Here is a 21,198-nt window from a genome sequence, read left to right as displayed (position 1 = left end):
TTAAAAAAAAATAAAAAATAAATAAATTTAAAAAAATAAAATAAAAAAGTAAACAAAAGAAAAGAAAATGTCAGAGGCAAAGGCAAGCACGTGAAACCAACTACACAGTACAGGAGCAGGAAGACACCGGACACAACTGCCAGCCAGTAGCACTGCCTCACCTGTTACTGACAAGCTCAACAGTTGTTCAGAGCAAGGAGCCCAAAACAGCTCAGGGTTGGGGCTTCATGAGTTCAGGGGTAACCTGAACTCTCCCACCCTCCATCCATATGCTCAGAAGTAAAATCTGCGAGCCAGCCTGGTTGGGGCAGGTAAAAGGAATCAGAAAGGAAAGAGATTCTTTATATAGATATATATTTCTACATTTACCTCTCCACCCCCAATTTTACAAATATTGCATGCTTACTGTTGAAAAGATTAAAAAAAACAGCAATGCAAAAATACAATAATAAAAATTATTCTGACAATCAGTTACATCATTTTTTGTTTTTACCCTTTCAGCATTATTCTTATACACGTATGTGTATATTTTTAAGAAAATAGAATCACATGGTACAATCTGATTTTTTTTTTTACTATATTGTGAACAGCTTTCCATGTTAGCATGTTAATGAATATACATGCTCCTACGCCATTGTGTATAAAGGCACCATAACTACCCCAGATTTTCCCAAGGAACCTGTAGGCCGAATTTGTTAATTGCATCTATGGGCACCTGTTGAAATTTGTACTGGAAATGTATGAGTGTGTGCATGCTTGTGAGTATGTGTGTTTGTGTATGGCCTGTTTAAAGACATAGTAAAAACCATAGATATATCTAGCACTTTGTGCTTTACATAAGTTAATTTATTTACTTGTAGACACTCAAAATATAGGTACTATTATTATCACCATTTGACAAATGAGGAAACTTACCCAAGGTCAGATACTTAGCATGTGTCAAAGTCAAGATTCAATCCAGGCAATCTGGCTCAAGCCTATGTTCCTGACCACCACACTGCCAATAATGGTTCCACTTATTTGGTTTCACACACTGGCTCTTTGGTTACATAACTGGGAGGGCCTATAGGAACATCCAGTCCTAGAAAGAAAAATCTTTGTATGACAGATGTGAAGTCCAGAGATTTTACTTTCCCATTAGGTCACCTGTAAGTTCATTACATAGTTTGATACCCATCCATGCAGCTATTTTCTCTCTGGTTTTCTCCATCTTTTCTCCACTGTTCTGCCCTTCCTGCACGGTAGGGCCCCATAAAGAAGGTCTCTAGAGGAGGCTTAAACCCTTCAGAGTGAAATAGCTACACAAAGAACCACCCTTTCTTTTATTACCATTGATACCTGTCAGAAAGAACAGTCACTTTCCTCCATTTTACCAGACATCCTCCCAGGAAGGGCTGGGAGGGGGCCTTGGGGAGGACGGAAAGGAGGGGGTAAGGGGGAAGAAAACCCCCATCCTGCCACAACACAGAGCCTCGGATTTTGCTCTGCTTTGATGCTAACGTCTCTGATTCTCCCTGGTTCGTTCTGAAGTTTGGGGGTAGGGTAGGGAGGAGAGTATGAGCGGTGCCGGGCCTCCAAGCTATGGCATAGCTCTGAGAACCTGTAGATGAGGAGCCTAGAACGGACATCTCTCTTTCCCGCCCTCCAAGAAATAAGTGGTGATCTTAGGTGAGGCTCTTGTTAGAGCTGACTGGCTGAAGGTTTGTGTAGGGCAGACTCAAGGTCTCTTTCTTTTGCTTTGATATTTCTTATAAATGTAATTTCTCATGTGATAAAGTCGTCTGGACTTTCCAATGGGTCTGTGATCGTTTGATTAAACTGCTGAGGTAAAATATCTTTCCTTTTTTTTTTTTTTAATTTCCAATTGTTGCAGACCAATGCTGTTTAAAAGCACAACAAATTCCTAGAAGGATAAAAGACAAAGGACTAATGGGAAAACATGAAATTAGAAAATAAACATATATGACGCCAGTCCCATTTTTTATTATTAGATTCAATAAACACAATTGCTAAAAAACTTTCTGCATACGTACTCTCAATTTCTGTGCTTATCTTGCTGTGGTCCACTAACAGCCTGCAGACCTACCTTGCCTGGTCCTCGGATTGCACTTTGAGCAGCATCGATCTGGTTTACTCATTTCTCCTCTGCCTGAGAAATTTAATACATTTGTTCATTCATTCTCTGAATAAATATTTATTAAGCACCTGTTATAGGCCAGACATGTAGGTTGATCCTGACTGTCTCAGGATTTCTGTAACACCATGATTATGTGTATCATTACATAATTACATTGCAATAGTCATGTAATACATCGATAAAATGTGATGTTCATTGTAATAACATTGAAAAGAAAAATTGTCCCAGATCTGGTCTGGGGCAGACCCTTTCTGTGTGTGATGTAATTCAAAACCTCCTTCTGGGAAGAAAATCAGTGTTCCTGATAAAATGCCTATGCAATTTCCTGGTGGATTGTAATGTGATTAAGACTTGTTCTGGGAAACCAGTTACCCTCACGCCACTCTTCCGTCTTCTCCAGTTGACCTTTACCCAGACATGCTTTTCTTTCCTATGTCTAGTCTAAAAATAATAATCTGGCCAATCCTATCAAGTGCGAATCTTTGAAATGGATTCCTAGAGGCCCCTTCACTGGAAGAAAGGCCTCAATACACTTTGACACATGATCGTATCTAAAGAGAAAAGAAGAAATAATTCTGATGGATTGGTGGAGTTGGTGGGAGCCGGCAACACTGAGCAAGCTTTGTAATATTTCTGAGTCTCAGCTTTTTCATCTATGAAAGGGAGAGAATAATACCTCAGGAGGTGGTTGAGAGAATTAGGTGAGATGTTGAATGGAAAGGGCATGGTACATAATAAGTGCCCTATAAATGTTTACCATTATTATGATGATGACTGTGGACTCCTGGTCTCCTTGAAGTAAAAGGCCCTGTGGCAGCAGGTTCCTGCTTTGCTCCAAATCAAGCTCTGGGCTTTAGCTTGGTCTCGTAGGAATGAGGCGAGAAGGAGCCGACGCACCACAGGTCTCAGGAAAGGGACTGAATGTGGCCCCAGGAGCCCACTCCCTCAGGGAGAGGAGGGAACTGTCTGAAGTGAGTAAGCCAGCCAGGCTTGCCTGTGGGGTAACACTGGCATTTGCCATACTTTTAAAGCTCCTTTTAAGGTAGAGAGGAGGGAATTAAGCTAGAATGAGTCTGGGGCTGATTCCGGCCAACAGACTTACAGCGGAGCCTGGGCCACAGCAGGTGTGAGATCTGGAACCCTGCCAAGCCTGTGCTCACCCACAGCTGTGGGACAAGGCAGAGCTCTCCTGTGGTTTCAATTCTGTGGCTGTTACTCAGGTACTGTTTATAGGTTGTCCTTTTTCACAACTGTTCTCTTAGCTCTTAGCTTGGAGGGAGGCTGCTGTATTCTGTCTGGTTCTGTTTTCTTCTTTCTACTCTTGGTAGAAGAAGCACATTTGTCATGTAGTGAATAATGTTTCTTCTTCACTCTCGATCTGCTTCTTCAGAGAAAGTGAAGTCCATGTATAAGAGGTTCTGGGAAAGGCGTGAGGGAGAGATGGAGAAGAGTGGAGGGAGAGCGAGGAGGGGAGATGTGAGTCTGGCCAATGTTCCCCGCCCATGTTATATTGTGGAGACTTACAAATTAACCATTCTCTGCCATGGCCCTCTGTGGTAAGGGAAGAGGAGGAGGCAGGAGAAAAGAAAAAGCACAGTGTTGGCAGGTGTTATAGCACTGTTAGCCTGCAGGGCTAATTCTAATTCACGAGAGTTAGAAAATGGTGCCTGCTCTGGGGGCACACAACCCCGTGCCAGCCCCCAGAGTTTGGCAGGTGCAGCACAGGCTGGGTTTCAGTCTCCACTGTTGCCTCTGCCTAGAGCCTTGTTCAGCGAACAGCCTGCACAACTGTGACCAGCAGATCTTGAATGGGGAAGACCAGTCCCAAATGCTGTGGAAGATGAGTCCTCACAGGGTACTGAGATAAGTGAAGAAGTAAAACATGTCGTTGGTTATGGCTACAATGTCTGGTGAGTGTATAGGTACAGTCCATTTCCAGACATAAAGCCTTACTACTGGGCAAGCACTCTTACTCATTGAGAACAACTCTGTATTTTCTCCATTAAGGCATCAGTCAAACCCTGCATAATCTAGTGCACTTCTTGTTCCACCATACTTGGACTCTGTCCCTCTTTCCTCTCCTGCATTTCTTTCTTTGGACTCCCCAGGAGGCGGCTTCCTGAACTTCAGAAAGAAATTTCTAACCTCAACCTTTCTGCTGCTAGCATTCACTACTTCATATAGGAAAACTCTAATGCCTTATTCTGCTAAAAGAATCTTTTTTTCCTTCCCCCCCCTTATCAAATGACACCTCTTTTAGAAAAAAAGGAAAAAGAAGTCATGAGGGTAAGGGAACATGAAAGTGGAGAAAATCCTGCCTAGTCACACACAATTTTTTTGCTTTAATTCACTTTTTTTCTCCTTGGGGAGAATGTCTAAAACTTTCATCAGATTCTCAAATGAGTCCATGACCCTAAAATTTCAAGAGCTGCTGCTATAAAATGATTCAGGAAATTCAAACAAAAAGGGCATAGAAAGTTCAGGGAGGGTTTATTATATTGATTTTATCCTATTGTCTGATTTTCAGTGGGTTATCTAATCTCTTTTAGGCATGAACACTGCTGCTTATTATCCCACCTGGCTTGGATGGCTCCCAGCATCACATTATTCTAACTGCCATCTAGCACTCATTTTCAGCCCCTCATTCTCCATTATGTCACCATAGTTGTGTTCGTAAAGCACATCTTTCATCATATCTCCACCAAATTGCAAGCAGCTCACGCAATGGAGTTAAACTCCTCTGTCTGACCTGCCTGACCCATCTGACCTTATCTTGCTCGGTTCTCTCGCCAGAGCTCCATGCCAGCCAGGTTGGTCCATGTATTACCCACAACATGGTCCATATATTACCTCCAGGTCACCACTCATAATCTCCTGTCACCTCTTTCTAAAGATCCTTCCCATTGTTTAAGACCAGCTCTTCGGAAGCGGGGTGTCCTGCTTCTGTGTTCCCACAGCACCCTGTTTTCCCCATCACAGACCCCATGACTGTGTGCTGTAACTCTTGCCTGCCCCGCCCATTTCTCTCAGTGGTCTGTGACTTTTTTCAGAAAAGGGCCTGTGTCTGGCAATGTTCTTAGTATCGCCTGGAACTTAGCATGTGATTAATAAATGTTGGAAAACAAAGCTTTCACTGACAATGGGAGTGCAGTTTGATCCTGGAGTCCCCCAAGCTTCTATTGTATTTATTGTGTCTACCAGTGACTGATGATCAGAATTATTGGGAGTTCTTATAAAATACAAATTCTAAGAGCTCTATTACAGCTCACTGAATCAGAACCTGGAGGAGTGGGATCCAGAATCTGTATTTTTTACAAATTTCTCCAGGTGATTCTGATATAAAGTTTGTCTTTTATCTGCAGTTCTCAAACTTTTTGTTCTTGGGACCACTTCATACACTTAAAAATCATTAAAAAAAACCCTAAAGTTTTTGTTGATGTAAGTTGTAGCTATTAATAATAACCAAATCAAAATTACAACAGATAAATTACTTATATGACAAAATATTTAAATATCAATTTATTTAAAGTAACAACAATAAACTCATTAAATGTTAGCATAAGTAACACATTCTTAAATGAAAAATGACTGTATTTTCCTAAACAAAAAATGTTGGTGAGAAGAGTGCCTTTGTTTTATATTTTTGCAAATCACTTGAATGTCTAAAAATAATGATAGCTGGATCTCATACCTGCTTCTGCATTCAATCTGATGTGATCTGCAGTGTGTAGTTTTGGATGCAATATATGAAAAAAATTTGGCTTCACACATATATGTAGTTAGAACAAAGAGAAGTATTTTGATAGCCTTTTCAGATAATTGTGGATATTTTCTCTGATAGTACTCCAAAACTTGACGTTATAGTTTCTTACAGGTTAGTTGTAATGTGGAATCTGAAACCCCATCAATGAACTTTTTGAACTCTGTTTATTTATAGAGAATGAGTGATATGGACAAGTAAGACCTTAGTATTATTGTGAAAATAGTTTTGACTTCAAAACTTCATGGTCCCCTGAAAAAGCCTTGGCGAGCCCCAGGGGTTCCTGGATCACACTTTGAGAAACATTGCTATATTCTACAACATTCAGCACTTGTTCTCAAATGATTTTATATTAATTCATTCAACAAATATTTGTTGAGTGCTATGTGCCAGGCAGTGTTCTTAGCATTTGCTGTTCTAAAAGTAACTGATCCACAACCAAATCGTTGAAGACTGAAGTCCCAGTTTCAAGGTTGCCTCTCGAGAACCTAGTTTCAGGGCTGCTGCTCGGCCATTTGGCTCTTTTGTGTACATTAGAAAAAGTCATTTCCTCTGAAGAGACACATTTCATGGGCATACACCTTTGCAGGCTGAGTCCCTCTCCTTCAGGTGGACATAACCCTGTACTGGACAGAGAGCTTGGTAAGAGGAGCCTGGGCAGAATTAATTGTGGCCACCGCTCACTGATCGGCGGAGCACTTTTATACAATAAACAACTTATGCAACTGCTCATGGTAGCCTTACATGTTTTATATTTCTTTTGTTCTTTAAGATGGTGAGCCTCAGAGCCAGAATTTAAACGCAAGCAATGGGGCTTCAGAAGTCTCCACTAAGTCTATGGCCTGAACCACTAGACTATGCAATTCCTGATGCACAGGAGACTCTCATGAAGTAGCAGAGATGTGGGCACTAGGTGATAATATTACATCTTCTTAGGCTTCACAGACTTCTATTAACAGATTTATACAGACTTGATAAACTTGATGCTTCCTAAAGACAACCAAAAAGCTAAGTTGAGAAGAACTGAACTTATTTCATAGAGCGACCTATACACAGTTAACTTAAGCACAAATATACATTCAACAACTACAAAGAATGCTGGTCCACTTTGGTGTTAATTATCAAACCTTTATCACTGGGGTATTGATGGAGCACTCAGCCCAGGGACATCATTATCTGGGCACTGACCCTCTCTTCAACTGTGTCAAATGCTACTGATGTACAAGTGGATGAGAATTAAGAATAGTCCACTGGATTTATTAATAAATAAACAAATTTGGTAGTGACCTCATCAAGAGCAGTTTTAGCTAAAGGGCGTTCACAAAACTTCATTGGAATGTGTTCCATAGACACTTTTCAGTTAAGGTCTAACTGAATGTGAAAGAATGGGGTCTTCATCAGCTATATTTCTATAGATCTTTTGATTTCATTTAGTTTTATGTCATTCCTTTGCTACTGCATGAATCTGTGCAAAGGTCTGAGATACAGTTCTGCAGATATCTCGGCTGCAGTTGCTGTCATATGGGGGTGAACACATTCTAGGCAGCAGAGTGGTGACACTATCTGGAGTGTGGTGAGCTGAGAATAGCTGGGGTCTAGGGGGGAGTCTCTCACCATTTAATTAAAGTTCACGGCTGCAGCCCTTCCTGCACCTGTGTGCAGAGCTCTGTGAAAGCGGGCAACCCAGCAAGTACAGACAGCTTGACCATGACCTGAAGGCCCAAGGATGTGGTTGGTGCAACCTGGGGGAGGGAGTGAAACAGAGAGGGAAAGACAGGTGAATTTTTCAATGCTTCCGAGAACTATCTGAACAAACATTAAAGCTCTACAGGAGGGACCAGGAGGAAACTAAACGAGGCCTGGCAAAATAAGGCTTGGACTGGAGCTCTGTGTGGCCTTGCCATGACCCCCTGCTCTCCCTGGGACAGTGTCTTCAACTATGAAAGGAGGTGACCGGTCTCTATGACTGTGAATGTCCCTTCTGGTGCTCTGTGCTGGTATCACAGAGCTGCAAGTTTCTTGGATTGAGAGCAATTTTAAAAAACAAAAACAAAAAGCTTTTTTTGCTTTTCTTCTCAACATGTAGGGAAGAGTGTTTCAGAAATGAAGTTTATTTTGGAATCCAATACTACATACAAAGAATAATGAGATGAAACTGTCTTTTCATTACTTTTCTAGTATGTGTCTCCTAGACTTTTCAGATATTTAACAAGCTTTCCTGTGATGTGTCATAAATGTATATCAAAGACATATGGTATGAAGGTTAAAAGCCCAGTTTTAGTGTCATCAGAAGGATCTTAAGTTCTTTCTTGACTGTTTGTTAGCTGTGTGACTGAAGACAAATGATGTAGCTTCTCCAAAACACTGTTTTCTAACTTATAAATTGGGGATAACACAAATAACTGTTCCATGAATTTTTGTGGGGATTGTGTGAGACAAATGAGTGTTAAGAACTTAGCCTTCGGTCTGGCACATAGTATGAATTCATTAGCTGCTTTCACCACCATCACCATCACCATCACCATCAGTATCACCATCACCATCACCACCACCATCACCATCACCATCACCACCACCATCACCATCTCCACCACCATCACCACCACCATCACCATCACCATCACCATCACCATCACCATTACCATCACCATCACCATCACCACCACCACCTGTGAAGCAGGACAAGGCAAAAAGAATCAGCCCGTTTTTTTTTTTTTTTTTTTTTTTAGATGAAAAGACATTTTATTATTTTACTATATAACATATTAGTGAATAAACGTGACTACATTTTCTCAAATGGTAAATGAGACACAGGATAACATTTCTCTTTGATTACTGAAAACCTCAACATCATCTGTCTTTTGGAGGATTCAGTTTCTTACGACGTCTATGATACTCTCCACGAGGATACCAACGGTGCTTAGTGGTGAAGAACATCTTGCTAAGTTGTTCTATCATGGGTCCTTGCTCCAAGTGTTCACCTTTTTCTTCCAGTCTGGTTTTCAGCACTTGATCCTGTGTTTCTTCATGATTATGCACAGGATCGGGCCGAGGGATAGGTTTTGTGTGTTCATATGGAATGTCCACAGAAGGATGGTAGCATACTATTGTCCTGCCATCAGATGTCAAAGCAAGCTCCACTTTGCAATTATAGTCATCTGGAAGAGAAGAATACGTGGATTTATGACAAGCCCAATAAATAGCTCCATTTTGAATTGGACATAAACGTTTCAAGATAGATGTGTTTGACAGCGTCCATTTTACGGCTGCTAGCACCATGGTGAATCAAGATGCTTATCAGGAGGTATGAGAAAAAATGATTTGAAGGGAAACTGCTTTTAAAATTTCCTTCTGGGCGTACCTATTTTCATCCCTGACAGCCGCTCACCGTGAGCCTGCCATCTTGCCTCAAGAATCAGCCCGTTTTACAGACAGGGAAACCAGAGTCCATATTCAACTGGCAAGATACAGGAGAACTGAGCCCCACCTAGCTCACCAATTAAGCCATCTTTAGTCAGAAACTCCCTCCCTCCATTGTTAATATAACCACAAAAACATCTAAACTCTCCTTTGGAAGAACGTCAGGGTGAATGAAGGGGCTTCTACTGAGTGGTAGCATCCAAGAGGAGGGAGATGTTTCTTTCCACATGCAACCAGAGAAGAACATGGCAGAAGCTGAGTGTGACTCTGACCCTGCGTGGGAATGTTCTGTCAGACAACATGGAGCTGAGGAGAACCGAGATTGTGCTGTTCTGCCCGGTTGACTGAGCACAGCATCCTGCCCTCAGTGCAGAATAATTGGAGAGGATGAAACCTTGGTTTGTTTCCCCTGATATAACCTGACCTGGAGCTAGAAGTGTTGGCATTGTGTTTTGTTGTGTTTGAGTTTTAACAGCAAGGAGTGATGAATGTGAGTGTGGGAGTGAGAGTGAGGGGAAAACTCTGCGTGTCAGCACTCAGATTGCAGGTTTTAAGAGAAGAAGTTTTTTGCTTATATAATAGCTCGTTCTTATGTCTACCAATAAAACATACTGATGCTCAATTAAATTTATTCATAAATTCCAATAAAATATTTAGATTCACTTTGAGTAATGCCCTACAAATACTTACTCTTTTTATGATAGTGTGGTATAATGATCTACATTTTCCAAGTTTTAAAATTGTAGTATACTGGTTAATAATTTTATTAAAATCCTATAAACTTGAAATGGCAACTATTTATATTACCTAATATTTTATCCCTATCATTTTCAACATGTAGTTATATTTATGTAGGATTGCAATTAATGTGTTATATGTATTTTTTTCACTTAACATTATTTTTAACAAATTTCCCTGTTTCCCATGGTGATATTTATGGCTAAATATTCCATTGAATGAACAGATGCTGTAAATATCAATGTGTTTTTTGCCTCTATATTATTTACCTGGGGTATCTTCAGAAGGTGTTTATACCTTGATTAGAAGATATAAGTATTTTATAATTCTTTTTTTTTATTGGGGAAGGGGAACAGGACTTTATTGGGGAATACTGTGTACTTCTAGTCAAGTCAACTTCTCTAGTCTAGTCAACTTCCAAGTCAAGTTGTTCTTTCAATCTTAGTTGTGGAGGGCGCAGCTCAGCTCCAAGTCCAGTTGCCATTGTTAGTTGCAGGGGGCGCAGCCCACCATCCCGTGCGGGACTCGAACAGGCAACCTTGTGGTTGAGAGGACGCGCTCCAACCCACTGAGCCATCCAGGAGCTCAGCTGCAGCTCAGCTCAAGGTGCTGTGTTTAATCTTAGTTGCTGTATTCAATTTTAGTTGCAAGGAGCGGAGCCCACCATCCCTTGCGCAAGTCGAGGAGTCCAACCAGCAGCCTTGTGGTTGAGAGACCACGCTCCAACCAACTGAGCCATCTGGCCACCCAGGAGCTGAGCAGCAGCTCATTGACTTCATTGTAGTTGCAGAGGGCTCAGCTCGCTCGCCCATGTGGGAATTGAACTGGCAGCCCCGTTGCCCAGAGCTCGTGCTCTAACTAACTGAACCACCCTCCGCCCAATATTTTATAATTCTTATAAAAATTATTGATCACTCAGTAAATTGACATTTTGGTCCCTCTCAGTTCTTAGTCTCTTTCTAGAATAACAGTCTTCTTTAAAGTTAGCTTTGACTAATAATTTACTAGAACAGTGTAAAGATCAGAAATGATTCTTACAGGGGAAAAGGACTAAAATAACGTTATTGAACATCTATCAGCAGGCAGTTTTCATCTATCTAGCCAATATGCATGGATTTAGTTAGTAAATGAGAAATATTGGATTTAAACTCTGGCAATCTCGTTCCAGAATTTATGCACTAAACCACTATGACGTTGTATTAAACCTAACTCAGTTCCTAAAGAATCCTCTGAGGCATGTGTACTTAACCCCATTTTACAGGGAAAACTTAAGCCAAGAGGGGTTAAATCAAGAGCTCAAACTGAGGTACGTATAGGGAATCAGTGTAAGAAAATTTTCACCCCCAGTCTCATTTTGCTTAAAACATATAGCTCTTTCAATCTTTATTGATGATTACAGTTATAAGACCAATTTTAGTTTACTCTTAACCCAATGATGAGAATAACAACAGCTCAAGAATGATAATTAATGTCAACTATCACTCAGCTATTGTGTCAGAGAGACAATAGTGGCAGGAACAGTAGGGAGCTGCAAAATTCATGCCTCATCTCATGGGACTGCTCATCCCAGCTAAGTATTACCATGAAGGACAGCAAGCCCACTAGTTTGCTATTGCTACATAACAAACTATCCCAAAACTCAGCAGCTTAAAACAATAAGCATTTGTTATTGTCTATAATCTGTGGATCAGGTGGGTGGTTCTAGTCCTGGCTGGATTCATTCATGCATGTGTGGTCAGCTGGTGGGATAGTTGTGAATTAGCTTTGTTGACATTGGGTAGGCTCTTTCACACATCTTGGGCCTTGGCTGGGACAACTGAGACAATTTGTCAATTTGTCTTTGTTTGATATGGTCTCTCAACTTCCAGCTATCTAGCCCAAGCTTATTCACAGGGGGTCCTGGTAGGTTTCCAAGAAAGAAAGAGAGGCGCCCAAGTCCTCGTAGGTCCAGGCTCAGAGCTGGCACACTGTCATTTCTGTCATAGTCTATTGACCAAGGAAAGTCACAAGGTCAATCCACAGAAAAAGGTTGGGCTATAGACCTCCAACCCTTTATGCGAAGAACTGTAGGGTAACATTGCAAAGTGTGTGGACAAAGGGAGGGTGAAGAATTGAGACCACTTTGCTATCAATCTACTACATCATCTTCCAACTTTTTGGGAAAAGCTAGAAATCCAGATCATTATGTGAGATCTCTTGAGTTTTAAGTATTGTCAACTAATTTACAAACTTTTAAGACAGTGGTGGGCCAACACTCTGTGGGTCAAACTGATCATGTCTGAGCTGGATGTGGTTTGTGGGCTATCCACTTGCAACCTTTCGGTAAATAATTTGTTCATGTTTCCAAGGTTATTGGCAGAGAAGATCTGAACCCGGGGCTTTCTGGACTCTGGATCCATATCCATTCAGCAAACATTTGCATGCCTTCCAAGTGCAAGGCTTTGACAAACAAAGATAAAGAAAACACAATTCCTCCCCTCAAGGGCTTTCCAGTCATAAGTGGGAGACTGTATGTAAACATTTAAGACATGTGATTTAATGCTACAGATGTTCCTGGGGAAACACTTCTTTCTTACTCCTGATGATTCCTTCCTGTGAAGGGAATTTTATTAATATAACTCTGGGTCTGTCTCTCTCTCTGTCCTTTTTACACATTCCACACTTTGGAAATGGAGTGACTGATTTCATTGGTAAATTGAAGAAAAACAACAGGGTTTTCTTAGCTCAGTTCTTGTCTGTATTCTCTTGGGCCAGACCTGGCCAAGGGAGCGCGCATGTTGTCCTCTGACCCTCCATGCTGGAAGTCCTCCCAGAGCTGGTCGCTCTCCACTCCGTGCCCTTGGTGAGCACTGCTGAGAATGGGTGGGAAATCTACATGATTCTGGTTCAGGAAGCAAGGTCACACTAAGCTATGTCTTCATACTAGGTTTGTTAGTAACAAAGGTAACATCTTGGCCTCCAGCTTTCTCTTCTATTTTATTTCTTAACTTGTTTAGGACCAGGATAGGGAAGAGAAATGTTATGTATTAGGGGACGGCTTCAAAGGTCTCAATGGTGCTGTGATTATGATTAGAGTATATACGAGACATATATATGTGTGTGTATATATACATATATATATTCTATAGGCTTCTATGCATACATATAGGCTTATATACATATACACACATATATATGTGGCACTGTGCGGGCTCTGACTGTTCATTTCCTTCAATAGGCCGCTTCCCAAAACTCAACCTTAAGTTTGAGTGTACCTAGATGAGGATACGAATCTCATATTCAAGCAAAGGAAATAGAAATAGTCTGAATCCAAATAAACGCTGGCATTGAAAACACAGAGCAGCACTTTCTATCACATTACAAAATTACCTCTTATATTTTGACACATACTTTTCCTTTTAGGAGTCTCTCTAGCTATCATCTGTTCTGATCCCACTCTAGCTTCTGTTCCAACGTTGTAGCGTCTGTACTTTCATAAGCGAAAGGCCTATGTTTCCCAGAAGATGAGTTTGATTTCAAAGGACTCTTTAGGCTGCCTTCTGGGTCTCTGAATTTCGTGAGTTTATTCACCAAAGGGTCCTGAGCACTACCTGGTGGATGCTATGTAATTCTGGGGACATAATGGAACATGAAGCTCCATTCCTGCCCTCAGGAGCTGCCATCTCTGAGGGACATATGAAGCCCAGAGATGATAGTGAGTGCCGGGTCCAGGGTCGAGGGAGGCTTTAGGTCCTGGGGTTTGTAATAAGAGGCTAAGAAAGAAAACTCAGTGAGTACCCCTCTCATTTCTCCTGACAAGGTTCTTGTTTCATAGTGTTTGTTTTTTTTTTTCCTGGTAGCGCTTCGTGTCTGTTGTACTGTAAAGGCAGAGTGAGAAGAACCATCCAACGCTGCACATATTTTCCGTCTGTCAAACGTGAGTGGCAGATCCTCAGGTTGTATAGGTTGGGGAACCCATCTTCCTTATGACCCACAGCTAAAAGCTCACCCACTTGCTCTCTTTATTTCTCTTTGCTTCTCCTCCTCCCTATGTGCTGCAGCCAAGATGAGAAGGAACTTAGTCCAATGGAAGGAATTTTATTTCTCTCTAGCAGTTTGGCAAGATAAGCTTGAGAGGGAAGCCACATCAAAAAAGGAGGCTGCTGCCACCATTAGGTTTTTGCAGTACATATGAGTCAGTCAGAGCCCTCGTTTCCATGAGGCGCCTGTAGCAAGCTTAGGGACAGTTAATATTTTCCATTCACAAAGGCATCTGTGACCATTTTACGGTATATGTGTAAGAGTCCCCATGACATAACATCACCCATGTCACCTCAAGTTGGTAAGTCAATTCTGGACCCAAAGTAAACTTTGATCTAATCACCATTGTAACCATCTAGACCAGAGGACAATATCTGGGAAAGTAAAAGCCATAGAATCAGATAACCTGAATTTAAAACCTTGAATGACCTTGGGCAAGTTATTAAACTTTGTAAATATCAGTTTCCCGCCCTGGAAAACAATAATTTTGTATTGGATGACATAATAATAGTACCTGCCTCGTAGTGTAATTAAATATATGGGTGGGCCATATGGAGACTCAGTAAAAATGTTGACTTTTGTCATTTCTGGGGCATCCTCAGTCTTGCTGGTGACAGTGAAATAAAAGGGATGGGAAGACGCACCACTGGTCTGAAATAGGTTGCCTGCAGTGCACGGAATGCACTTTGCCCGCAGGGTGTTGAAATGTTTCCCAATCCGGTATGGTCTTAGTAAATTGGATGCAGGCCTCAAACAAACCAGGGCACAGAGCTGCTATTTTTTCTCGTCCATACACCTGGATGGAGCAGGAAGAACCTGGGCAGAATTTCCACTTTTTGAAAATTCGCATTACATCACTTCTCTTTTACAAAATACCTACATTAGTACCTTCCTTTTGCTAACTGAAAGAAATCCGAAGAGGATTTTTGCTTTTACTGAAAAAAGAAAACAGCATTCTGCATGTGTTTTGGGAGAACCAACATAGAAGCAGCGGCACCGGGAGCAGAGAGAGTAGCGCCCCCAAGCGCCCTCCCCAGGAACTACACTCCTCATCTCAGCGACAAGCCCCATAGCTTTGAATTGTGTGTGAACATCTGTTTTATCTCCGTTTATTTTGTGCATCCCTTAGCAAGATGTGGCCTAAGGTAATTGCTTTTTTGCTTTATGCCATTTCGGCTTAGGAAAGGTGTAATGCAGGGACTCTGGTCCCTCTCCCCATACAAGAACGCAGGATATGGTGAGGCCAAAAAGAAACAACAATGGAGCCATAGATAAGGGAGTCATAACATTATATTCCCGCTGGCGGCTAGTCGAGACACAGGAAGTAGGATCTGCATGATCTGCAATCCGCAGTCCACCTCTCTGCCAACCAACCAACCCCGTGCTAACTGCAATCTGCACTTGCTAGCTCAGCCACGACAATTATATCAGTGGCCAATGGCTAACGGGTCGCAGCGGATGGCCAACTAGTTACAGCTGAAGGCCATCTAATAACCGAGCCAGCACCTTTCCATGTAAGGTCGAGAGCCTGAAAACTGCTCGCTGGGACTCTGTCCCCACAAAAGTTTTCATAGGAATGCTGTACTTTCGGGGGAAACTTGTATTTCAAATACTTCGGGCTAAGGCTCCAACGAGAGGGAGATGCTCAGAGGCATCTTGACGGGAAGGCTCTGAGAGCAAGTCGGAGAAGCGGCAAAAGGCAGAGAAAACCAAGAGTGAGAGCAGAAATGAAGAAGGTTTGACCCAAATCCTCTCCCTCTGCCCACTTTCCCTGTTTCTCTCACCTCCTTGAATCTGGGCAGGAGAGGCTACCTGGCTGGAACGGGGTCTTTTAGGGAAGTGAGTATAGCAGACATCTGACCCTTCATTTAGACCCTTATCTACTTGAGAGAACCTTCTCTCAGGAAAGGGATGGGCGCAAGAGTGCACAGAAGTGCTCACTGGAGCTTCTGCTCTTACAAAAGATGGAGTTTTTGTAAGAAGGGGAGTTTCTTTTTGTAAAAAGGGGAGTTTCTCCTGGGTTGATGTCAGTCCTTGTGGGTGCTGGGGGAAGATGGAACTAGCAGCGCTTGAGGGAATGGAACACCTCTCCTCCTCACATTGATTTAGGCTGATTTTCCCTTTTGAACTCTCATAAAAGCCCTGGGAGTGGGTTGCCATGGATATGCTGGTTTTAACAGGAAATTAGGTCTAAGTGGCTTCCCTCAGGCCCTGCAGCTTTTAATGGCTATGTTTGGATTTTTAACTTCTGCTCCTGGGAGATGCTGCTCTGTAAGGGGAAAGGATCACAGATCTTCATGTCCTGGGGGGCCATTGGAAGATGGGTGAATTTAATTTGAAATAATTTATGCTTTATTCATAAACAAAAGGTAGAAAAGGATAGTGGTCAAGTGAAAGGGCTTTAGAGTCAGATAATTTCATCTGAATCCCAGCTTTGTCATATACCACCTATGTGACCTTAAGTAAATGACTGAACCACCCTCTCCGAGAAATGGGCCCTAAGAGTATACACCTCACAGAACAACAGTGTGGACGCACAGGGTTAAACGAGATGACGTGTGGCCCATGAAAAGCTCCCAAGGTATCTTGGTTCACCAGGTCCTTTCACTCACGGTATCTGAAGGGCTCCTAGAATAAAGCCTGGCATACCGGTGAATGCCATCCCAATTTTCAAGAGGAAGTAACTGAAGCAGAAGCTCAAGGACTTCCTTTTCTGGCCTTTAATACTGATGTGTACCTGCTTCTCTGACTTCATTTCCCTTTGCTGCCAAGCCCAGGCCTGCCTTCTACCATCCCCTCTCTTTGTGACAGGCTTCCCTGTCCTTTTTCATGAGACCAGCTCCTTCTCTTTCTTCTGGTTTCAGTGAAGGCCCCAGGAGGCCCTCGTTACTAGCTAATCTCTCTTACTTTGTTTTCTTTAAACAATTTACTATAACCTGAAATTGTCTTGTTTATTGTCTTTAAACAACTCTTCAGAATCTGAAGTTATTGTGTTTATTATCAACCTCCCCCCACTAGAACATAAGCTCTTGTGTTTTCTACGACAGTGTTTTCCTGAAAATAAGACCTAGCCAGACCATCAGCTCTAACGCGTCTTTTGGAGCAAAAATTAATGTAAGACCCGGTCTTATTTTACTGTAAGACCAAGTCAGCATTAGAGCTGATGGTCCAGCTAGGTCTTATTTTCGGGGAAACAGGGTATGTTCCCTGATTTAACCTAATTTGAGGGGACTTCTGGAGTCTGAAGATAGAATTTGGGCTCTATGAATTTGGATAGAAAAAAATTACATCTTTATTTTCACTAATCCCTAACTGAAATTTAGCATTTCCTTCCATTGTGATTGTAGGCAACAAACCACAGTCATATGAACTGCACGAAGTGTGTACTTGGTCACACACTACCATTTTACAGATATCTTGAAATATCATTTATGCTGATCACTAATATGAAGTTACAGTATTTTTTAGACCCACTGCTAGATCTTGTTATTTCTTAATAAAGAAACATATGTTATTATATCACACTTTAAAAATATTTTGGTAACTATTTCAATACATTTGGTTTCTTTTATAATCCCCTGTATTTATTTTATGCATTTAAAAAGTGTTAGCCTGGAACACAGTTCAACCCATAACAACCCTCTTCCTCCATCTTCAAAGTCAGAAATGTTGGGTCAAGTCCCTCTCGTGTTTCAAATCTCTCCTACCTCTTCCACCATCTTATCTCTCTGACGAACTCTTCTGCCTCCCTTCCTCGTCCACTTTTAAGGGCTCATGTGATTATATTGGACTCACCTGAATAATCCAGAGCAATCTTCTTACAGGGATAATGTCTCTACATTAAAGTCCTTAATTCTGCTTGTAAAGTCTTTGTTTGTTTGTTTGCTTGTTTTTGTTTGTTTTCGAGCCATATTACGTAGCATATGCACGGGTTCCAGGGATTAGAGCACGAACATCTTTAGGGGTGGGCATCATTCTGCCTACCACACCAGTGTTCACCGTAATATCCTTTCCAACCATATTTATAATATCTTGGGGAAAAGAGTGGGTACAATAATATCTGCCTTATCTATCCAGAGGCTTGTGGTGAGTTTCAAGTGAAATAAGTAAACAATGACATAAAGTGATATTTAAATAAAATTCATCATCCTTAAAAAAAAAGAAGGGCCGGCCTGGTGGCTCAGGCGGTTAGAGCTCCATGCTCCTAACTCTGAAGGCTGCCGGTTTGATTCCCACATGGGCCAGTGGGCTCTCAACCACAAGGTTGCCAGTTTGATTCCTCGACTCCCGCATTGGATGGTGGGCTCCACCCCCTGCAACTAAGATTGAACACGGCACCTTGAGCTGAGCTGCCTCCCGGATGGCTCAGTTGGTTGGAGCGCGTCTTCTCAACCACAAGGTTGCCGGTCTGGCTCCCGCAAGGGATGGTGGGCTTTGCCCCCTGCAACTAGAAACGTCAACTGGACCTGGAGCTGAGCTGCGCCCTCCACAACTAAAACTGAAAGGACAACAACTTGAAGCTGAATGGCACCCTCCACAACTAAGATTGGAAGGACAACAACTTGACTTGGAAAAAAGGCCTGGAAGTACACACTGTTCCCAATAAATTCCTGTTCCCCTTCCCCAATAAAATCTTTAAAAAAAAAAAAAAAAGGAAAAGAAAAGCTTTAGCCTAAGAAAGGGGCCCATAGATTTCACCAGATTGCCAATAGAGTTCATGGCACAAAAAGGTTTATTTACCTGTGTGGCCTGGAACAGTGCTTGGTATACAGTAGGAGCTTGATAAAAAATGTTTTTGAATGAATGAATCAGTTAAATGAAGGGAAGTGGAGAAGGAAACTGTGTCCTAGGCAGAGGAAACAACATTCAAAGGCCAGGAGCTCTTCTAGAAACAATAAAAGCTGTCTGGTGTGGTTTGAGCTTCAAGAGATGGAGGAATGTTATACTCTGACACTAACAAGAAAGGCTGGTTAAACTTCATCCTGGGGCAGTGGGAAGCCAATGGGAAGTATTATGCAGGGACATGAATAATTATATTCGCATTTAAAAAAATCTCTATGGCTGCTGAGAAGAGAGGAAAAAGAAGAAAGCAAGTATAGTCACCAATTAAGAGGCGACTGTGGGTGGTTTGCAGTATTCTAGTGACAATGGATGTAGAAAAAAGTAGACAGATTTGAGAGCAATGTTGGAGATGAAACAGACACCATGGGAGGACTGGTTAGAAGTAGTGGTGAGGGAAAACAGGAAGTACAGTACAACCGTGGCTTTCCTATCTGAGTTCCTGAGTGATGGTGAGGATGGAACACAGTAGGAAGAAAGAGGGAGGTGTAACGGTAGGCCCCAGGGCACCTGAAACTGCAGATAAAAGTATTTTTATTTTGTTTTCTGCCTGGCTTCGTTAAAATGCCTTGAAACTCAAATAATGGTTTGAGACTCCAGCTTTAGTGTTAGTTCTGCCCCTAACTTACCTCAGGCACCCTTTTCAACTTCTGTTTTCTCATCTGGACAATGGAGATACTGCTACTTGATCCGGCACATCTCACATGTTGGAGTGACATCTTTCTCCCACCCACTTGCCTCAGGTCAAGTCAGAAACATTTGAGCCTATGACTTTGCCAAAGGTAGTGTTCTTTTCTTTAAGCCTGGAAAAATAGCTTGTGTCTCATATTAACATTATGATGAACTTAATAAATGTTATTATTAATAATAAAGGCTAATTCATATTGATCCCTCATCACATGTCACATATGAGTTTTTAATGTACATTGTTCCTTTCAATTCCCTATGATAATACTATGAAGCAGATAGTGTTACTATACCCAACTTACAGATAAGTAAACCGAGGCTTCCCTGAAGTCACATAGTTATAAGTGGTAGAAATCAGAACGCATATATTCTGTCTCTTGAATCTGTACTCTTAATCACAGCATACTCCTTTCTTCATAGATTAATCACTGTTATGGTCCAGGTGTTCACTGTAGTGATCCTGACCTCTAAGACCTAGATTGAATTGGGTCATTACTCCATTTCATATTCTGTGCGAAGTCCAGCCTTCCCTGAGAGTTCTATGAATTCAGAGTCAGGTGATCTTGCATTGTCATGGTAATCTTTCTCTTGGAGCTCCGGCTTCTGTGGAGTTATTTTGGTTTATGAACTGTTAGCCTAAAAATCTAGGAGGCAATAATTGAACTAAAGTGTTTATTTGGGATTTCAAGAATTGCAATTCTGGTGGGGGGAGGGGGGTTCACAGTGTGAGGGATATAAATGATGAACGTCTAAGTATTACCTTGTCTTGTACACCTGAAACTAGTAAATTAAAAAAAAAAAAAAAAGAAAGAATTGCAATTCTGGGATACAGATTCAGGAAGAAGCCCAAACAGTGTTCCGCCCACCCCAGGAGAGAGGCTCAGGATTTTTAAGGGAAAAAGGGAGGAAGAGGAGGTAAGTTGTATTAAAGAAAAGTTCGTTGGTGCTAGATGAGGTAAGGTTAGATTTGTACTTCATAGACTGGCTTCAGATTAGGTCATCAGGCCAAAGGTTGCATTTGAACTTCATTGATTGATTAGTGATTTGGTCACCAGCAAAGTCCAATTTCATCAGTCCTTACAAACATGATATTCTAACTCTTACTGACTTCTTGGAATGTTGGTAGTTTGGCCTACTTTGGAAGATAAAGAAAACAAGACAGATAGGGAAGTTCTTCTGAAATGGCTACTCCGGCTCTGTTTTAATATGGCTCCACTCAGTGTCGTTTTTAACAGGATCATCCTCCGTGTGTTCTTTCCCTTGTCTGTGCTCTGTAGGCCCAGCTATGGACCCAATACCTCCTTGATTTCTACCAAGCCTCTTACTCACACAGGCCTTTATGTTTGTAACACATTTTGCCAAACGTCAAAAGATGGCAAGTTTACAGCACAGTAATATACAAAATTAAAAAACTGAATAATAGTTATCTCCATTTTCCAAAAGTGTGATTTTTGCCTTTGTATTTGTTAAGATTTAGAGTAAGCTGCTGAAACAACGAGACCCTCCCCGCAGCCCGCCCCACTGAGAAACTACTGTGACTTTATCTCTCTTAGTCCAGAGATGAGCAGTCCAGTCTAAACGGCAGCTTTGCTTTCTG

The 21,198-nt window shown here is 41.7% G+C and overlaps 1 protein-coding gene across 1 annotated transcript; it reads right to left on the bottom strand.

Moving 5' to 3' along the window:
- Positions 1-8,639: 8,639 nt before the first annotated feature.
- LOC308498750 (large ribosomal subunit protein mL42) lies at positions 8,640-9,298 on the bottom strand. The gene has a single exon (XM_081051328.1). It carries the CDS (start codon positions 9,174-9,176, stop codon positions 8,748-8,750), a length of 429 nt encoding a protein of 142 aa, XP_080907454.1. The 5' UTR covers positions 9,177-9,298; the 3' UTR covers positions 8,640-8,747.
- Between the last annotated feature and the right edge of the window lie 11,900 nt (positions 9,299-21,198).

Source organism: Rhinolophus hipposideros, assembly GCF_964194185.1.
Source record: "Rhinolophus hipposideros genome assembly, chromosome: 1".
NCBI lineage: Eukaryota > Metazoa > Chordata > Mammalia > Chiroptera > Rhinolophidae > Rhinolophus > Rhinolophus hipposideros.
The sequence above is the reverse complement of the archived record's forward strand: the minus strand, read 5'-3'. Positions and strand labels throughout refer to the sequence as shown.